This window comes from Myotis myotis, unplaced genomic scaffold, assembly GCF_014108235.1.
Source record: "Myotis myotis isolate mMyoMyo1 unplaced genomic scaffold, mMyoMyo1.p scaffold_m19_p_12, whole genome shotgun sequence".
NCBI classification, from domain to species: domain Eukaryota; kingdom Metazoa; phylum Chordata; class Mammalia; order Chiroptera; family Vespertilionidae; genus Myotis; species Myotis myotis.
In genome coordinates this window covers 6,541,185-6,560,921 of record NW_023416316.1, presented here as the reverse complement: position 1 = coordinate 6,560,921, position 19,737 = coordinate 6,541,185, and the positions used below count along the sequence as shown (strand labels likewise).

The window sequence follows — 19,737 nt, the reverse complement described above, 5'->3', positions numbered from 1 at the left end:
TTATACATATAGATGTAAATTACAAAATTACAAAAGACAATAAAATCAAAGGAATTGCCTTTTATTGCACTAGAGATAACATGTTTCAAAAACTGCTGGCAATACCCTTTTTCAAACTTGCTTTTCCAACATTAATTAGAAATCAAAGAAAGGTTTATAATGTCTTTTTTTTTGTTTGTTTGTTTATAATGTCTTTAAAGGTATTTCAATAAATACTTTATATAGGCAAACAAATACCTACAAAATTATTTTATGTTCTATACCCAATTTCTGGAATTCAAGAACTGTCTCCTTTTCTATACCACCTTGAGGTCAGTTGAATTCTTCTAGAGCAGTGGTTCTCAACCTTCCTAATGCCGCGACACTTTAATACAGTTCCTCATGTTGTGGTGACCCCCAACCATAAAATTATTTTCATTGCTACTTCATAACTGTAATTTTGCTACTGTTATGAATCGTAATGTAAATATCTGATATGCAGGATGTATTTTCATTGTTACAAACTGAACATAATTAAAGCATAGTGATTAATCACAAAAACAATATGTAATTATATATGTGTTTTCCGATGGTCTTAGGCGACCCCTGTGAAAGGGCCGTCGCAACCCACAGGTTGGCTACCCACAGGTTGAGAACCGCTGTTCTAGAGGCTGGGGGAGAAAAGAGGAAAGGGGGGAGAGAGGGAGGAAAAGGAATGATAAAAAGGAGGAATAGAGAAGAAAAAGGGAGGAAGAGAAGGGGAGCCTTGACAGTATGGTCTGTGCAACTAGTGATTCAACTTCGAACAAATTTCCTCCCCTCAGTTTACTCATGTGGAAAATGAGCACACCATTACCTGTCAGTGTTTCCTAAAGCAAGACCATGAGGAGATTTTAAGTAGTACACAGAGAAAAGCATTTTCAAACATGCCAAAGTCATTACCTTTTCAGTTCTCTTATCATCCTTCTAATTACATCAGAAGAAAAATCTCAGTTTGGTGCTAGTTTGCCCATTACCTCTCTAATATTGTTAATCACCCTTCCTAAAAAACGCCTGATCAGAGAGACACCTTAGCTGGAATTTAACACAATATTATTTTTTGAAATTTATTTTTACTGTTGTCTTCTATTTACAGCAAATACTTTTTCATTTAGTATAATCACAAAACTTCCTTTTAAAATAAATTTTGGGTTGCAAAGTATTAACTATTCAATATTTAAAATATTAAATGAACAATATACTAGGAAATGACAAAAAATCATGACGGTGATAAGGAAAGACTAAGGTCTGAAAAACACTGGTTTGGCCCTGGCCAGTGTGGTTCAGTTGGTTGAGCATTGTCCCGTGCACCAAAAGATCCCCGGTCTGATTCCAGGTCAGGGCACATACCCAGGTTTTGGATTCAATTCCTGGTCCGGTAGGGGTGAGTCTGGGAGGCAGCCAATCAATGTTTCTCTTTCACATCAGTGTTTCTTTCACATACTCTCTCTCTCCCTCTCCCTCCCCCTTCCTCTTTCTCTAAAAATCAATAAAACATTTAAAAAATTAAAAAGAAAAACACTCGTTTGGTGGAATAGTGGTAAGTTATTTTCAATTCTAAGCCACAGTTAACTCATCTGTAATATGGGAATATCACCACATAGCAAAGAAAAGTTGTGGGAACGATTACATTAGTTTAGTACAGTGCCTGACACACAATGAGCACTCAACAACCATTTGCTCATTTCCCTTTTTAAGTAAATAACTAGAAAGCCCTTTCAGAGACCTCCAAAGAGGTAGGAGTGGAGAAGCCAGGCTTCCTGTGTATTAGGGACAGGAACATTTGTTCTGGTTGTGATACTTCCCACCAAGAATCTCTAGGGACCTGGCCTTGCTTTTTACCCTGATAAAGCTACAGTTTACTTCTCTTGAGGCTCATAATTCTAGTTACAAGTAACTGGGAATAAAGTGCTTCAGAAAAGTGGAACGTATCTCAAAGCACTAAGAAGTCAGACCCCAAAGCAGGGGTCCTCAAACTTTTTAAACAGGGGGCCAGTTCATTGTCCCTCAGACCGTTGGAGGGCCGGACTATAGTTTAAAAATAAAAACTATGAACAAATTCCTAAGCACACTGCACATATCTTATTTTGAAGTAAAAAAACAAAACGGGAACAAATACAATATTTGTATTTGCATGTGGCCCGTGGGCCATAGTTTGAGGACCCCTGCCCCAAAGGGTAACAGAAAGGCAGGGCCATTTTATAACAGATGTCCAAGCTAAAAGAAGGTATTCCATTTGGGCAAATTTGACAATGGGAGGGAAGTCACCAGGTGGCCCATAAACCATCCTTGATCACTTCATCATCTGCTATTGTCCAACTAGAGCCCACAGGTGAGAAAACCCTGGCAGGGGATGGGGGTGGAAGTTCTCAAGTTCCCTGAGGAGTGCGTACTTAGAAAAAAGGAACTTTAGTAAATCCAAACACTGTGTAGTAATAGGCACTTTATTTTACATAGATTGCCTAATTTCTCCCAACATAACTGTGAGGCAGTTCCAAGTCAATTCACCAAATAGTCAAATCTCCAAATAGCCAATTCTCTAAATTTACCAAAATTTTGTTTTAAATATTTATAATAATTTGTATTGATGAGGCAGTTTAATTAACTTTTAAAGATTTCTGCCAAATTAAAATTGACAGGATAGAAGCATTTCCAAGAATGTTTAATTTATTTCTACCCCAGTTCTGCTGCTGCAGATGGAAGAGCCAGTGTAGAGAGAGGAGCTCTACTTGCAGAAATATACAACCTGGTCTGAGCTGCAGGTGAGATGGGAAAGGGGTGAGGTATAGGAAAAGATGGAGAAGGAAATGGGAAAAAAATAGTTGAATTGAATATTGGGTAAACGGAACACATGGCAAACTAGTTTCAATTACTTGGATTTTGGTAAACTGTCTTGTTTACCCATAAACCAGGTGGTATTAACCTTATTCCCAGACAAGAAAATTAAGAAATGTTCAATAACTTTCATACAAAGTGCACAGCTACACTCTAGGTTCTTCACACACAACCTCATTTTATTCTTCAGTAATCTCTGCTTGGTAATCCTGAGGGAGGGAAAGAGGAGAAGAGAGGGTGGGGGGAGGAGGAGGAGAGAGGATGGGGGAAGAGAGGGAAGAGAGGGAAGAGAGGGAAGGAGGGAAGGAGGGAAGGAGGGAGAGGGAGAGGGAGAGATCAATTTGTTATTCCACTTATGCATTCATTGGTTGATTCTTATATGTGCTCTGACTGACCTGGAATTGAACCCACAATCTTGGTGTATTGGGGGTGGGTGGGTAGGGGTAGGGGGAGCTCTAACCCAGGGGTGGGGAACCTTTTTTCTGCCAAGGGCCATTTGGATATCTATAACATCAATCGCAAGCCATACAAAATTATCCACTTAAAAATTAGCCTGCTATATTTGGTCAAACATTTAACTAATTCACCCTTAATGCCTTGGCAGAGCCAGACCAAACGATTTCACGGGCCTTAAAGGTACAGCCAATTGAGCTACCCAGCCAGGGGCTCGCCTAAATAATTTTATTTTTTTAATCCTCACTGGAGGATATGTTTTACTGATTTTAGAGAGAGGGAAGAGAGGGAGGAAGGAGAAGGGGGGGAAGAGGAGAGAGAGAAGGAGAAACATCTGTGAGAGACACATCCATCGGTTGCCTCACTTAAGTACCCCCAACAGGGATCAACTCCACAACTTAGTGCCCTGACCAGGAATCTTCTGACAACCTTTTGGTGCAAGGGACAATGCTCCAACCAACTAAGCCACAAGGGCCAGGGCACCCCAAAATAATTTTTAATTGCCACCTCAACCAATGCAGTGTTGTCTTATCATAATACAACTAGTGGCCCATTGCACGAAGATTCCTGCAATAGGCCTTCCTTCCCCTGGCTGCCGGCACCAGTTTTCCTCCGGCACCCGGGACCCAGGCCTTTGGTCCAGCCAAAGCAGCGAGGCTTGGCTTCTCCCCCGGTGATCCAGGCCCCCAGCCCCTCCTTGAGCGGAGTCCAGGGCCGGCAGGAAGCTTGGCTTCCTCCATCACCAGGAGCAACCCAAGCCTCCTGCTCGCTCCAACTCCGTGACCACCACCATCGTCAGTTATCTTCAGTCTTCGTTCTGCGCCTGCATATGCAAATTAACTGCCATCTTTGTTGGGTTAATTTGCATAGTTGCTCTGATTGGCTGGTGGGTGTAGCGGAGTGATGGAGTGGCTGAGTGATGGTTAATTTGCATGTTTCTCCTTCATTATATAGGATGCCACTTACTCTAGAGTAGCTGCTATACAGAAGTTGTGTGGCACTGTTGCCAGACTAAACAGATAATTTCATTTAGCCTGGAAAACCTTACTTATACATATGATTTCAGATAAATTTTGCAAAACTAAAATTCTTGAGAATCCCGATTATCATCTTTACAGACCCAAACTGGCAATTCAAAAGAAAGTCTGGACTGAAACTGGTTTGGCTCAGTGGATAGAGCATCGGCCTGCAGACTGAAAGGTCCCAGGTTCGATTCCGGTAAAGGGCATGTACCTGGGTTGTGGGCACATCCCCAGTAGGAGATGTGCAGGAGGCAGCTGATAGATGTTTCTAACTCTCTATCTCTCTCCCTTCCTCTCTGTAAAAAAATCAATAAAAATATATATATATATATTTTTAAAAAAAAAGTCTGGGCTAGTCTCATTAAATAAATGTAAAAACTAAAATAATTTTGAAATGTACAATGCTTGTTCAAACTATGTGCCTTACAACTGGACTCTTCAGGGATTCATCACATTTATGATGACGCTAGGAGACAATGCTAGAGAAGTCATAGCTCACCCATTGACACATAAAACCTGACTTTTCTTACAGCAACAATTATGTTTCCTTCTGCCAATCAGATAGTAGAGCTTAAGGCTCTCTAAACAACTGAAAATACGTTCTGCCCTTTATGGGAAGCAGAAAAACTCTATTCATAGATCTTATGACACAATTCATATATAAAGCATTTTTAAAATATTAACATTTTTACTTTTACACTGCCTGTTTTTACTAGCAAAGTTACAATTCCTATAAGATATTTTAATAACCAATTAAACTGGTATTTATAAAAAGCATTAAACATGTTGTGATTCCTCATTGGATTCAAAAATTGCTTTGATGTTACGATGGAGAAAGAGATCTTTTCAGCAAATACGAATATTGCAAATTGACACACTGAAAAATTAAGAGTTGACAAATTTAATTTTTTAAGTCCATTTCAGATGTCTCTTTTGCACTTAATGCCTCTTTAATTATTTCTGATCTTCACTGTACACCCAAGGCTATCCTTAATGTTTTATCAAATAGAATGCAATTCTACCTAACCTCTTTTGAAATCAACAAAAGCTATAAATTTAACTCAAGACAGCTTTTGTAGTTCAGTTAGATTCAAGGTCATCTCAATGCTTTTAATTACTAACCAGGATTTGAGGAGGTTTGCAATTGGTATAGTTGAGGGAAAGAGGAGCTGGCTTATTCATTTTGTTATTAAAGAGCATTATAAACACTGTGTCTTGGCAAATTGCAACTTCTCTGGACCACCAGTGGTAAGCACAAAGAACAGAACAGAGTTAATGATTTTCAGACATTAGTGTTTACTCAACATAAACTTTAAAAATTACTAGAAGACTCTTTAATTTTAACAAATGTGATTTATGCTTTAACTCATAATTTGTACATAAGCAGATTCCATTCTGAAACCAGCCTTGTTACAAACTGTGAATGCCTTTCAAATTAGCATACGATTCATTTAAGTCTCTTCACTATAACCCTATGCAGGATCAATATAGAAGTCAGCCACTGAGAACCCATGACGATTCTTCTGATTTCTTAAGGAATAAGTTTAACTTCAGTCTCCATACACTTAATTTCTAATCAAATTCATCAAATTCAATTCTAAGTTTCAGGATTTATTCAAGACTTTGAGGAAGATGATATAGATGTGTGACATAGTCAGGCAGTCACACACACACACTCCATCCTCCCAAGATTTTTAGAGGCAACCAGAGAAGGCTCAAGTATCTCTGCCACCCATTCTCCCATAATCCTATATAATAAAAGCCTAATATGCAAATTGCCTCGTGGGCTGTCATTCGACCAGGAGTTCGACGGCTCGCTATGACATGCATTGACCACCAGGGGGCGGCACAGAACATGGTGGGTGTTGGCAATGCAGCACTGGCAGCGGGCAGCTATGCAGGCACTGCCAACTCCGATGGGCCCCAACGAGAGTGGGACCGTGGCGGGATGGTGGAGCAGGTGAGCGGGCAGCAGCAGGCCAAGGCAGGTGCAAGCAGAGCTGCGGGACTGGGAGGCTGGGGGGGCAAGCTGGGGCTACGAGGCTGGGGGCCTGAGCTGGGGCCTGATCTCCGCAGGCCACCCCCAAGGAACCCCACCTGTGCATGAATTCGTGCACTGGGCCTCTAGGCTATAATAGAAGGAAGCCACAGAAGAGAACCTAAGTTCTGATCTGACCAAGCTAGAGATACTGGGTTAGGGGGTGGATTTGGAAGGCAACATGCATATGTGAGGCCTGGTACCAGAAATCTTAAAGATTCAGAGGACAAAAGGCATTGAGAATATACCTCTTCACACAAAAGAGAGAGAGAAAACAGAGCAAATAACCTACCACAGTGCCTCAATTCTATCTCAAGTACTGGGCATTTATTTTAAAAATAAGTACTGCTGACAACCCTAGATTTTAGTATACAAAATACCTTAGTGAACTGGCTGTTGGCAAAGGTACATAAGTATTTCTAAAAATCGATTCCCCCAAAATAAAAGAAAACACAAGATGGTCTGGGCAGAACTGTCATATCAGAAACTAAAAACTATCTCAATGTCCAAAATCAAAAACAATAGGCTGTCATATAGCTATTAAAATTTTTAAGTAATTTCATGTCAAATGAATAAAGTTCATAACAAGAAAGGCTTTAAAACAAAAGGCATAAAACTTAATGGCATATATAATCACAATAAGCAAAAACCTAGGATTTGAAGTCCAGATGAAAATAATTTTAAAATTTAATGAAAGTTGCTTGGAGGCAAACTATAGGTAATTTCCCCTTAATTTTCTGTATTTTCTACAGTGACCAACCATTTCTAATTTTAAAACATTAGGTTACCTAAACAGTTCACACCTATGGACCTAAGGGCTACAGGCAATTCAAGCACAGAGCTGAGAGATCACACCATTTAAAATTTAAATACAAGATACAGCTAAATCACTCCTGCTTTTATTTATATGCAAGCACTTCCAACTGTGTTCCCCTGGGCAATGCTCTGGAGTTGCTTTACAAACAAGGCATTGGAAGCACTGAATATTCTCCAACCATGAGTCCCATCTATGCTCCTGAAAACTAGCTTTGGAGAATAAATTTACAGTATTTCATATTACCCATGAATGCTCGGTAATTGGTTTTTCCTTATCAATGGGCACACTATATGAAAATCAAACTTACTTTGAAATATTTTGAAAAAGTTCACAGCAGATAGGAAATTTTATCTTAAAAAGTTAAATGCCTTTCTTCATCACAGTAGCACTTTCAGTAACTACTTGCCATCAGTTAGCTCTAAATTCCAGCCAGCCCAATTATCTCTCAGATTTGATCTGTCAGCAAGTAAGGAAATATATTTTTGTGAGAAAGCAATTGTAATTTCCCACATTAGGTGATTGATTAAGTTCTCTCCTCTAAAAGGCTGATTGGTTTCCTGGTGCCAGTAAAATGATTGATGAATATTTCAACTGCAGCTCCCTTGCTGCCCCCCACCCTCACTGCACCCCTCCCCCATGCAATGCCGCTCCTTTCCTGCTGGGTTCCCTTTTTACAGACCAACAGCATTTAAGGAGGTTTTGTAATTTTCCTTAATGAATCCACATTCTCAAATGTAGGGCATTTAATCTTCTCAATGCTGAATGAGTTTTGCAAATAAAAAAAATCCCTTTAAAAGGAATGAAGGAAAACTCTGAAATTAACTAGGAGTTTGAGTCAGTGAATGAAATTGTACTTACAAGGGGTATAAATGGGAAGAAAGTGATCATGTTAAAAAAAAAATGACAACTATATCAAATTTCAAGTTTACATTATAAATGATGAAAACACTGGAACTTTAGTTGCAAACATTTCTATAACATGAACCTGGAAAATGGAATTTACATGTAAATTATGTGATCCCACAAACTTAAAAGCAGCCAGGTATTCTAAAATCAGGACAGGGTAACAGTATAAATGTTCTTTAGGGGAAGATTGAACAGCATCTGAAATCAAAATCATCCCTGAGAATCTGGCTGTTAGCACCATCGCTATGTGCTTTAGGCAGGGCTTGCCTAAATTGCAATTTCCTGTTTTACCCAATTCATTCCATCATCAAACTGAAAAATCCCTTCCGGGATTATCTAATTTAGTGCCTTCATTTTATAGGTGGGCCCATAGAGATGTACCTTTGTAACAGAGCTGGAATCAGAACCCAGGCAAAACACAGGCCCATCAACTATTTTCTGGGCCTCACAAATCTTTTCCTACTTGAACTACATTGCTATCACATCTAACACACACTGCCACATCTTTCTCACTCTCTTTGTTAGGAAGTCATTTTGTATATTTCACAAGCTTTGGACAACTGGGCTCTTATATTTCCATTTTCAAAGGGTCACATCAACTTTCTTGGATTGGTTCTCCTCTTTTTCATATAGCCAGCTTTTATGTGGCAGAATTTTTTAAAAAGGTACAAAAGACAAAGGCCATCTTTTCCTAAACTGCATTCCCCAATGCAGTCAAGCATATTTGTATGTATTTGGTGTATCTAGTCATTTTAGTTACAAGAAGGGCCACATTTCCAAACAGAAACTACATTCTGGTTCCAGGAGGGCCCATAAAACCTTGGATTCAACACACTTTTGATTTATATACTGACCCCAGTTGCCTTAGGGACTGAAATGCACATTCCCTTCCCTTATATTTTGTAGACTTCCTCTGACCACCTGCAAAGGATTCAGATTCCTAACCTGACCATTCCTTTATTTCATTCATTCAACCTTCATGAAACAGCAAATCTTTGTGCTTAGTGCGGAGGAAACAGATTCAAGATATGATATCCCTGCCTTGAGTAGCTCAAAACCCCTTTCTTCCTTAGCACCCCTCAGATTTACCAAGGATTGTTCCTGATTCTGCAGAAACTGTTTTCTGGTTGGCTTATTAAAGCCAACGTAAAAGAAAAAAGTCACTTGCAACTTTTAAGAGTGGATCTTTGTCACTCTCTTAATCTACAGGGAGTTGATTTCTGGGCCTCCTCAACAACTATAAATGCCCTAGATTCACGAGTGCTTCCTTTGGGGCAGATACTTTGCTTGGCACTTTACAGACTTTGTCACTAATCCTAGTAACCCTAAAGTCAATTTCAGAAATGTTATAGTAGGGGGAGGGAAGTGTTAAATCTAGAAAACAAATTATTAATGCTGTTGCTGTGAAGTCTGGGGCTTGACTTCTGTGGTCTTCAGTTTTCACATCTATAAATTGGAGATGTTAATAAAATGCATACCTCATAGGGTTATGAGGGTAATGTGAGTTAATACATGTAAGGTACTTAGAATATTATATAACAAGCACTATATAAATTTTAGCTGCTATTATTAAATGAGAACACTAAAGTTCAGAGAAGTCAAGTGACAAAGTCACATAGCTGTGATCTTTGTTCTGCCACACTCCAGAGTCTCTGCTCTTTCCCTCTCACACCATCATACAAAAATCCTTCCTCCCTGGCTGAGACTACTACAGCCACTTCCAAAAAACAAAGCCCTCTAAATAGATAACAGTGGGGGGTTTCCCCCAGGTGGTTTATTATCCTACTAAAAAGGCATTTTAGAAGAAGGGTTGTAAGGCTTTGAAAGGAAGTTTCCTGACAGGTTAGATTTCTACAGTACAGCAAGAATATGGAAGAAAAAGTATCTGCCTCGATTATTAAGTTCAGTAACTAAAGCGATTCATTTCAACTGATGAAGAATGCATTTAAAGATTTCATCTGAAATCTAACATAAAATCCAAGTATTAAAATGAAAAAGGAAAGGATTGTTTCATCTAACATAAAATCCAAGTATTAAAATGAAAAAGGAAAGGATTGTTACATTGCAACCCCCACAGAACACAAAAATGCTTAAGAGGTACATTATGTGACACTCCAAGAACATCAAGATAATTACAGAGCTCTCAGGAAGGAAGCCCAAATCTCTCACTGATCTTTCATCACCCACCAAGCTTCATCCAGAATTCTGACCCAGTAACTCCTTTTTGTTATTCACATTGTTAGGTGACATTTCTTCTGCCAGCAATCTCACTACAGAATGAGTTCTACCTAGCAACTATCCTAAGAAATAAATCCCTAACTGTTTAACAACTCAGTAATTGACTTACACTAAAATGTTACTCACACTAGGAAAGGGTATTATTCTTAAGCCAGGAGTGGAGATGCTTCTCCTTACAGACTTTATTACCACCTCCCTCACTGAAAACCAGGTTAAAAGTCAAGCCAATCTACAAAATGACATTGCCAAAATAACAACTTTAGAAGACTCAATGAAAACCAAACATGACTACTGAAAACAAACAAACAAGCTATCTTTGATGGAAGTTTTAAAAATGAAGAATTTTTATCTCTTATAAATGGTTCATTAATTTTATAGCAATGACCCTTAATAGTAAGAAAGTATTTTTGTGTTGTCGGATTTATTTCCATAGTTTCAAATCTATCCTTTGTGAGGACACAGGTTCTACTGGAAAATTTCTGCCGCAAGATAGTGAACAGGTTTCATGTTAGCAGGTAACAAAGTCTTATCAGAGAATTCAGTGAGGGTAAACTATGACACACTTCATTTAGCCTCAAGCAAAGATAAAACTTAATGGCATGAATGCATTTTCAATTTTATTTTTCCTCCGTAGCCCCCCTTTACAGAAGGGGGGAAAAGGAAACGAAAGAAAAACCCAAAGTAAATGAGTCCTAATAATATCTGGTGAAGTCACCATTTTCTTACCTATTAAGTTGATTAATTTAGAACAGAGGCTTTTTCACATATCTTGGTCCAAGTGGACTTAACCTATTATGAATATAAATAACATTTTTATTAAAAATAACTATATTTTACCAAAAAAAAAACAGTGAAAAGAGTGGCACTGTTTATAGTTTTGCTAATCTCTTAATATCAGGCTTAAATCTGTCAGCTAGATTCTCCTATATGCAATCAGTACGTTGTGCTATATATTGTTTTGGTTGAGATATGGAGGCAGAAAATCAGGCCTCACACGGATTTGAGAGTATTTGCTTATTAAAATAATTACAGATATTTTTCTTTAATAATACACCAAAACTTAGTAAGTGCTGGTTTCTTAAAGGTTAGTTCAATGTGAAATCTAAAACCATGAACAATGAACTTTGTATAGTTACATTAAAATCCATTAGTCTATGTAACATTTTGAACAGATATTTTACCCATGCAGGATTTTGTAATATCACATACCCAGAGATTTGGAAAATACTCCTTTACCAAAATAAGATTATCTTCAAAATGTCATCATTTCATTATACAATATAAAAAAATCGTATTTGTTAATATCACCATCAGTCTCATCAAAAAAGACTAAGTACTGGGAAGCTGTCAGGCTCAGAGTGACTGGTAGAAGATTTCCAAATCTATTTCCAATCTGCTATTGTTGCTTGAAAGCTCAACTTTTATTCACCAGCAACAAATGTCAGTTTTTCTTGGATAACAGGCTCGCTGTTTATTTTCTTAAAAACGATCTGCCAAATACCCAAATCTGAATAAACCATGGTTTGTTAATTGTTCTTTCAAGTAAAAATGGTGTCTATAAAAAAAGAAAGAAAGAAAGAAAGAAAGAAAAAGAAAAAGCAGCTAGTTCAGCTCACAACATAATGAGCTGCATGCAACTTTTCTATTTTGGTATGCAGCAGCAATGCTTTGCGTGTACTTGACATAGAATATCGAAAACAAGTATACTCAAGGGTTGAGATTTAATACAATTAATCATTTTTATTGCTTCATCTAAGACATTCTTAAGTGAAAATGGCTTCTTTTTTTAAAAATGCAAGTATATGGAGGTGAAGAATACAACTACTACTACTACAATTTGTTTTCTTGATTTCTGCTAAGGCGCCAACAGTTTTGACCCACCACTGTTTTTGCAACATCAGTGCAAATGTCAACATGGTGAAAAAGACAAAAAAATGTCAGTATTATTATAAAAATTGTTTTGAGCTCAAGAGCTTCCTTGAAAGGGTTTCAGGGACACCCCTAGAGGTCCATGGACCACAATTTGAAAGCTACTGGTTTCGATAATACAGTAAATAACAAATTTAATGACTCAATAAGTGGAAGGAGATTAAGTCTGAAACAATCCAGTAATGAATGATCAGCAAATGATAAATGGTAGAAAATATACAATCCAACTGAGTACTATTTCATTAATCATTTATAAATTTAAAAGGCAAGAGATGAGGAAACAGGATAAAAGGTATATAAGGCTTCACAGAATTGTCCTATTCTTTTTTTTCTCTTGTGAGAGAAAAACTAAATTGCATAAATTGGAGTTAATTTAGGGATTTTTTTTTAATACAAGTGTATGAAGGTGAAGAATACAGTTCGGTGCCTTGATGGTGATAAAAAAGAACACTGCATCTGATCCTTTACAGCATAAGGAATTAACAAAAATGATCAAGTCTGAATTTTTAATACTTCCAAGATGATACAGCTTCAGGACTGAAATAAGTGCATGAACAAATAAAATTATTTTTTAATGTTTTCCTTTTTATTGAATGTATTGGGGTAACACTGAAAATTTCATTTTTTAATGAAAACTCAATACAGTTAAGTAGTTCCTTCACTGAAATCAGTCTGTCCTTCATTTTGGCACAGATTTGTTACTGAAATGTTTCCTGAGTCTTAAACTAAGACTCAAAGGAAATATCATAGGAAGTTTAAACATTGATTAAATCAATCATGTCCGTTTTCAATCAATAGTTTTAGAGGAAAACATAAAGAACACAAATTTTGACAGTACCTTGATGGATTGAAAGAGCAAGCAGAACCCACTAGCAGACCTATGAAATGCTTCTATGGAGAGATCTACATTTCTATGGTACTATGAAAAATAAGGAGTTGGATATAAACAGCTGAGAAAACTATCTACCTCTTCCACATGAGGAATTTAGTTGTGCATTTCTCTCTCAAATGCAATTCTTGAGTATATTTTTAAATGAATTATAAATCATTTTTAATGTAAATAGTTGTTCAAGCAAGTATCTATGTTTAATACATCCTCTGCTAATACCATCACGACAGTTCCAATAAGCTAAAGGTTATTATGCAATTCCCTCTACCCCATTATCAAATTATTTTTATAATTTCTCACTTTGGCAATGACAGCAAAGTCACTATTCCGGTTCAAACCACCCACAGAGTATATCTTCAAATCAAACCGCCAGGATTTGTTTCCAGAATACATTACATGTTGCTGTCTAGGGAATTGGTTTTGGAAACATTACACTCACCAGCTGACTTATCAACAGTGCCCTTAGAATTGACACCAACTTAAAGGCAAGACTCCTTCCAGAAAATATAAAAATATGCTACTACTGCCATCTGCGGTTTATGCTTGAATAGCTTCTCTGGTGTAAACAAACTTAAGGGTATACAATTCGCAATTAGGATCCAAAGACTCATTATTTGAAGATACTTCTTAGTTAACTCAATATAATAAATTGTAGCATTTAGTATATGAGAGAAGAATTTGTAGTTCTCTTTTTGAACTTATATAATGAGGAAGGAGGAAACCACAAAATACCTTCAATGAAAATGGTTATAGTGCCTAAGGGCTAACTTTTGTTTTCCCCAAATGTCCACACTCCTAAGGAAATTCAAAAGACTTGAATGCTTCCTGTGAATTTATAATTAGGATAACTTCGCTTAAAATAGTGATTGTCAATATTAAAACATTCCCAAAAATTTTAAAGAAATCCAGGGATTTTTAAAGAAATCCAGGGATTTTCTACTTAGACATGAGAGTTTGGTCAGTTTGCTTCCTTCAAGATAAATTTTAAAGATTCAATTATTCCTATAATTTTTTTAAGTACAAAAATTCCAAAATGCAAATGAAGCCTTCAAGTAGGTTATTTTCACAACTTATTTTCTCTCAGTTTGCTTTCTCAAATGACAACCACTGTAGCTTAGGGATCAAAAGATTTGGTGCAGCTGGGGGTGGGGTAAAGAGCAATTCAGCTTCCCAACAGCCAGCTGAGGAAATCCTGGTTCTCTCCCCAACTAAATCACTGTTAATTAGAATTGCTGGGTTATATAGTAAAGTCTTACTTAAATAATCGTAAGGGGGGGGGGTTCTGTTTTCTTGAGAAACTGTTCTACGCAGGCTACTACTGTTTAACAGCAGGTAATAAGGAAATTATTAAATTAAGTACGAAATTCTTTAAAATAAAGTTCACTATTCTATAGTTATTTCTAACCCACACTGAAAAGCAGGTTAGAGACAACGGTTTTTTTCTAACTTTACATTATTAAGGAAACTAATATCTAAAGCCATGTCGGAAAACAAGCAATAAACAAACAGTAGACTGATTCTATGAGTACTGTAAATCAAAGTTACATTAAGAACTTTTTTTAAAATGTAAGATTAAGCTCAGATGAATCTGAAACATCAGCTCAACACAAGATAAAGAATTACAAGCTCAGTACTTCTTGCCGACTTTTAAAAATTCTGGTATTTCTAAACCCTAGTTATCAATCAAAGGCATCCATAAACCCATAAGAAATTACCTGAGCTAGGAAAAGCTGATATTAAGAATATGAAAGTTTAAAAGAATGTATTTTCTTTCACAATGTGTTGGTTTTATATATACTTTCAAAGTATAACAGAGAGATGGGTGTATTATATCACTACTTGTGTGGATATATTCAATAGCTACCTTCTGTTTAAAATTGTTTCAAGGACACTTATTCTTTGCTGAAATGGAAGCTTTGTTTTTATCTGTTGAGTCAGAATTCTGATTTTTCTGATTATGACCCTTTACACATAAAAAATGACTGGTTCACATACACACCAAAAAAAAAAAGGCATTTTTATTGTTATACTTTAAAAGAAAAGACTGGACCAAAAATTTAAATGTATTCTGAAAATGCATCTTCCCAAATTTAAGTTTCAACATGGAAAAAATACTTACACTGAAATGTCATTTAACTTGGCCACAACACAAAAATAAACGTAAGAACAAAAAATAATAATAATAAGACAAGGCCCCTAAAATCTGGATGAGCATGCTGAAAAGGAAGTCTCCTATGTCAAAGAAGCTGTCCTTAATTCTGAAGCCAGAAGTTGCCAGCTGACCACAATTCATTAATGGACCAATTTATTCAATTCAAACTAATAAATATCTAACCTAGTTATAATAACGGATGAAATTCACTTACTTACACAGTCCCAGGCCCCAAAACATGCAAGTATCATTAGCGATTTAAAGCCTACTTGCATAACAAGCACTGTAAGTGGTGTAAGAAACTCCCCTTAGCAGTATCCTAGTAGTTGGCATTTCTACTCTCCATCCCCCACTAACCTAAAATGAGATATTTTATTTTCTACATTTGTTCCACAACCCCGGTAAAAGGAAAGAGGAACCAAGAAATTATGAATAAAATATGGGAGTGCATGATTTGGGCATATTTTAGGAAATGTACATGTTCTTTCTCATTAGCTGCCATCTCAGTCCTCCTCATCTAACTCCTGTTCATGTGCTAGTGCATGAGCACACACACATTCTTTTGCTATAAAATTCAGAATGACTTACAGATTAGGAAGCATGTCATGATCATATTTTGATTACATGAAACAGAAATACTCAAAAAAGAATTTGGTGGATGGTAAATCTAAGTTTGGAAATGTGGTCCTCTCACATTTCTGCTATTCCAAAATCAAAAGTGAATCTGCTCACTGTTGCTTTTCAATGTTCTTTGGAGGTCAGAGAACCTACCAAAAAAAACCCAAAAAACCCCAACAACCTGTGTGCTGCTTGTTCTAAAGAAAAACATTACTAGAGCATGCATTTTTTTTTAAATGAAAGAAATTTTTGAGGTGATTTAGAATTAATTTTCAAAGTCACAAACTGAAGCTAAATTGTCATGGAAAACACTTGCTAATTTGTTTTCAGGAATAACATTTGGATGGCAGGGCTATAGCAGAAAAAGGGCATCCAATTATTTAGTGAACTTTTCTCATTTCTCCAAAGTGTAATTATATAAAACATGCTTTTAATTACTGATAATGGCTTATAACCTTTTTTTGCTTGAAATATTTAAGTCTACTTCCTCATTCTCTTAAAATAAAATGAACAAATGCAATATTTAGCATATACTTCCTCAAATCATTCATTTTTCTTTACCCCATAAGGGAGCAGTCCTCTAAATTAGTTCACTTTTGTTTTGAAAACCTACAAGCAACAACTGTAAATATCTAGTGCAGTTAGCACAGGGAATTCCTGGAAGGGTGATGGTGCATCAAAAGGCTAGCAACTCTGTTCTGATAGAATAATAAAAACCATTTAAAGGACTGTAAATTCAACATCAATGGCGTTTCCGGCAGGAAAACATTTCTAAAATTCCACCTCCAGTTTATTTCTTCATGACAGAAACCAAAGACCTCCTATCAAGATAGTTATCTATTGCAAATATTTTATACAAAATGAAAATCAGTCGGTAGGATAAAAAGTGAGAAAATTTCATTTTCTCTGCTTAGAACTTAAGCAGTTTCATTTACTTTTAGAGAAAAACAAAGAAAACATAAAAGAAAAAATATCCCCACCATTCCAGAGATAAACTTTTCCTTTTCTTTTGTTTGTGTTTTTGTATGTGTAACTTTTCTGTGAGCATGTTATCGAGATAATGAACATAAATTGTAAAACAGAACACAATGCTCATTTTTACACTGAAAAGTAAAGCATCCTACAAGTTTAATGTTTCATGTATTTTCTTTTAAGCTCATCAAATTGCCAAAAGTCCCACTGTGTTTTCGACAAAAAGGAAATACTTATAGGACTGATGTAAAATATTAAAGCCACCTTAGCTTAAGTGGATTGCTCCATAGCAGTCTTTTGAATGCTTCTGAGCAATTGAGGAAATGAGACTATGAATAGGAAATTTGATTAAGAGTTAAAATTACCATTGAGTTCTTTAAAATGTATTAATGAGTAATTAATAGCAAATGCAGTTCCTAGGCTTCCCTTACAACAATATTCTCAAGTAGAATTTAAGTCTGCAGCAAAATCCATCTACATGTTAGGCAAAGGTGGGTACAGGAAGTATACACACAGAGAAAGGCATTATGAAAAACACACTAATATGGGCTATAAGATCTGGGGTTGGGTAAAACAAATCAGCATGGTAAAATTTAGATCAGATTTATAACATTCACACATTAATAACAAGCCAAATCATTAAAAGCTTGAAAAGTTAAAAGCGTTAAAGAAATCCTTTGTTCCAGTATCCTGTCTCCTACCCTAACTAGATTCCAGCCTCCTTTGTGACACGGGATTTTATTGATCTCAAACATGTTCACATTCAGAAATTAGTCTCCAAAGACATCCCCAGAGACTGCCAGCCACCTAGATACCACACATCACGGACATCTTTAAAAAGGACAAGAGCTTGGAAAACATCACACTATTTGGTCAGCAACATGAAGTGACGTTAACCAGGCTCTCCTCTAAACACACGTTTCCCTTAACCGGTAAAAACTGCACGTCTCCTGAACTGACAGTGTATGTACAGGTTCAGATCCACCCAAAGATTCCTTCTGTAGTTCCCCATTCATTCAACAACCGAGCACCTAGGTGACCGACATTCAGGTGACTTTCCTCACACCTGCCAGGTTACTCTCCCGACCGAGAAACTTCTTGTGGAAGCAATTTTTAGTGCCTCCTAACTGTCCCGGGTGTTGGCATTCACTCTGAAATCTGTTACTTGTGAGGCGCTGTTCGGTCCTAGATCTTTCAGAGAATTGCGAGTTTATGGCGCAGGGAGGGGAGGAGGCAAGGATCCCCGAGAGCCTGCCCTTTATTCGGAAATGAGATGTGAAAGGTGGGAGGCAGGGCAAATAAATAAATAAACCGGGTTTGCCGCCGGAGCGTTTGCCGGCCCGAACGAGCACCCTTTGTAAAGCGGGCCTCCCGGGGCCATCGCCTGCGCTAATTGCTCCAGGGCGCTTTCCAAGTTCAAAAGTTCACCTTTTACGACCTCACAAAAGCTCCTTACACGTTACCAATAAAAACATCCCGCGGCCAACACCGAGGGGGGAAAATATCAAACCAAACAGATACAAATGAAACATCCCGCAGGGGGAGGGAGCCAGGGGGCGGAGGGCGAGGCGCCCCCCGAGAGGGACGCGAGGAGCCTGAGGACTCGGCCGGGACGCGGGGGGAAGGGCCGGGCCAGGTGAGGCATTCTCGGGGCTCAGGGTCCCGGGTCCCCAGGGGACCGGGAGAAATGAGGTGGACAAGCGCGGACCCGGGCCCGCCCGGAGACACCGGGAGACAGGTGTCCCCAACACCCGGTCGGGCCAGAAAGTTGTCGCCTAACAGAGAAGGGGAGGGAGCAGGGGAAATGGGGTGCGGAGCAGGCCCCAAGGGGTGAGAACGGGAGACGCTGGGCCAGTAGCTAAGGATGGGAGTCAGCGCAGAGCGGGAGGCTCGCAGCAGCACGGGGCGCGAGGGAGGTGCGGGCCTGCAGGGGAGGAGGCGAGGCTCCAGAAAGGTGTGGGCCGAGGGGACCGAGGGCGAGGGTGTGGCGTCGGGTCAGCAGGACGAGGAGGGAGCGTCAGCGGAGGGAGGAGGGACCCGCGTGGGGAGCGCCGAGGGGCCCGGGGGGAGGGGATGGCTCCGCGCGGAGGGGACCCTAAGGGGGAGAGGTCCCCCGCGGAGGGGACCCAGGGGGCAGGAAGCGGAGGCTCTGCGCAGAGGAGACCCGAGGGGGAGGGAAGCCCCCACGGACGGGACGCGAGGTGGGGGTTGGGGGAGGGTCGCACAGAGGGGACGCGGACCCCGGGAAGGGGCGGGGGGTCTGCCATTAAGGAACCTGGGGGTGGGGGGAGGGCGGGGAGGGAAATGAAGGTCCGAGGAGAGGGACCAGGCGGGGGGAGGATCTGCGCTGAGGAGAACCGGGAGAAGGAGGCTCCACACGGAGTAAGACGGGGGAGAAGAGGGAGGGTCGCGCAGAGGGGACCGGGGTGAAGGTCCATGCGCTGTAGCGTCCCAGGGTGATAGGAGACTGAGAGCCGGGGTACCCCGGGTTAGGGGACATGGGGCCGGCTCTGGGTGGTCCCGGACTCTGCACGCCCTTCACCCACCGTTGCGCGGCGGCGGAGGGAGCGCGGCGGGCGGCTCCAGGAACCCCGCCGAGCCCCCGCCGCCTGCCCCTCCGCTAGGAGGCCGTTCGTCCCGCTCCATGCGGTGGTGCTCAGGGCCCGCGCTCGGCTCGCTGCTCCGCCATGACCAGCGCCCTCGCCGCCGTCGTCGTCCGCCAGGGGGAGGGGGCTGTCAGGGGCCGGCGGGCTCCCGGCCGCCGCGCTCTCTGGGCCCCTAGCCACCCGGCTCCGCGCCCCTCCGCACCGCGCCCCCTCAGCACTGGCCAGCTCCCTCCCCCGACGTCAT

At 39.5% G+C, this 19,737-nt stretch overlaps 1 protein-coding gene across 2 annotated transcripts in view; it reads right to left on the bottom strand.

Moving 5' to 3' along the window:
- NR6A1 (nuclear receptor subfamily 6 group A member 1) overlaps window positions 1-19,737 on the bottom strand; it is a 165,097-nt gene extending 145,360 nt beyond the window's left edge. For both annotated transcript variants that reach the window (XM_036329692.1, XM_036329693.1), the window contains exon 1: window positions 19,434-19,737. In XM_036329692.1, coding sequence (XP_036185585.1) covers window positions 19,434-19,533 — 100 coding nt within the window. In that variant the 5' untranslated portion in view covers window positions 19,534-19,737. The remainder of the gene's footprint in view (window positions 1-19,433) is intronic.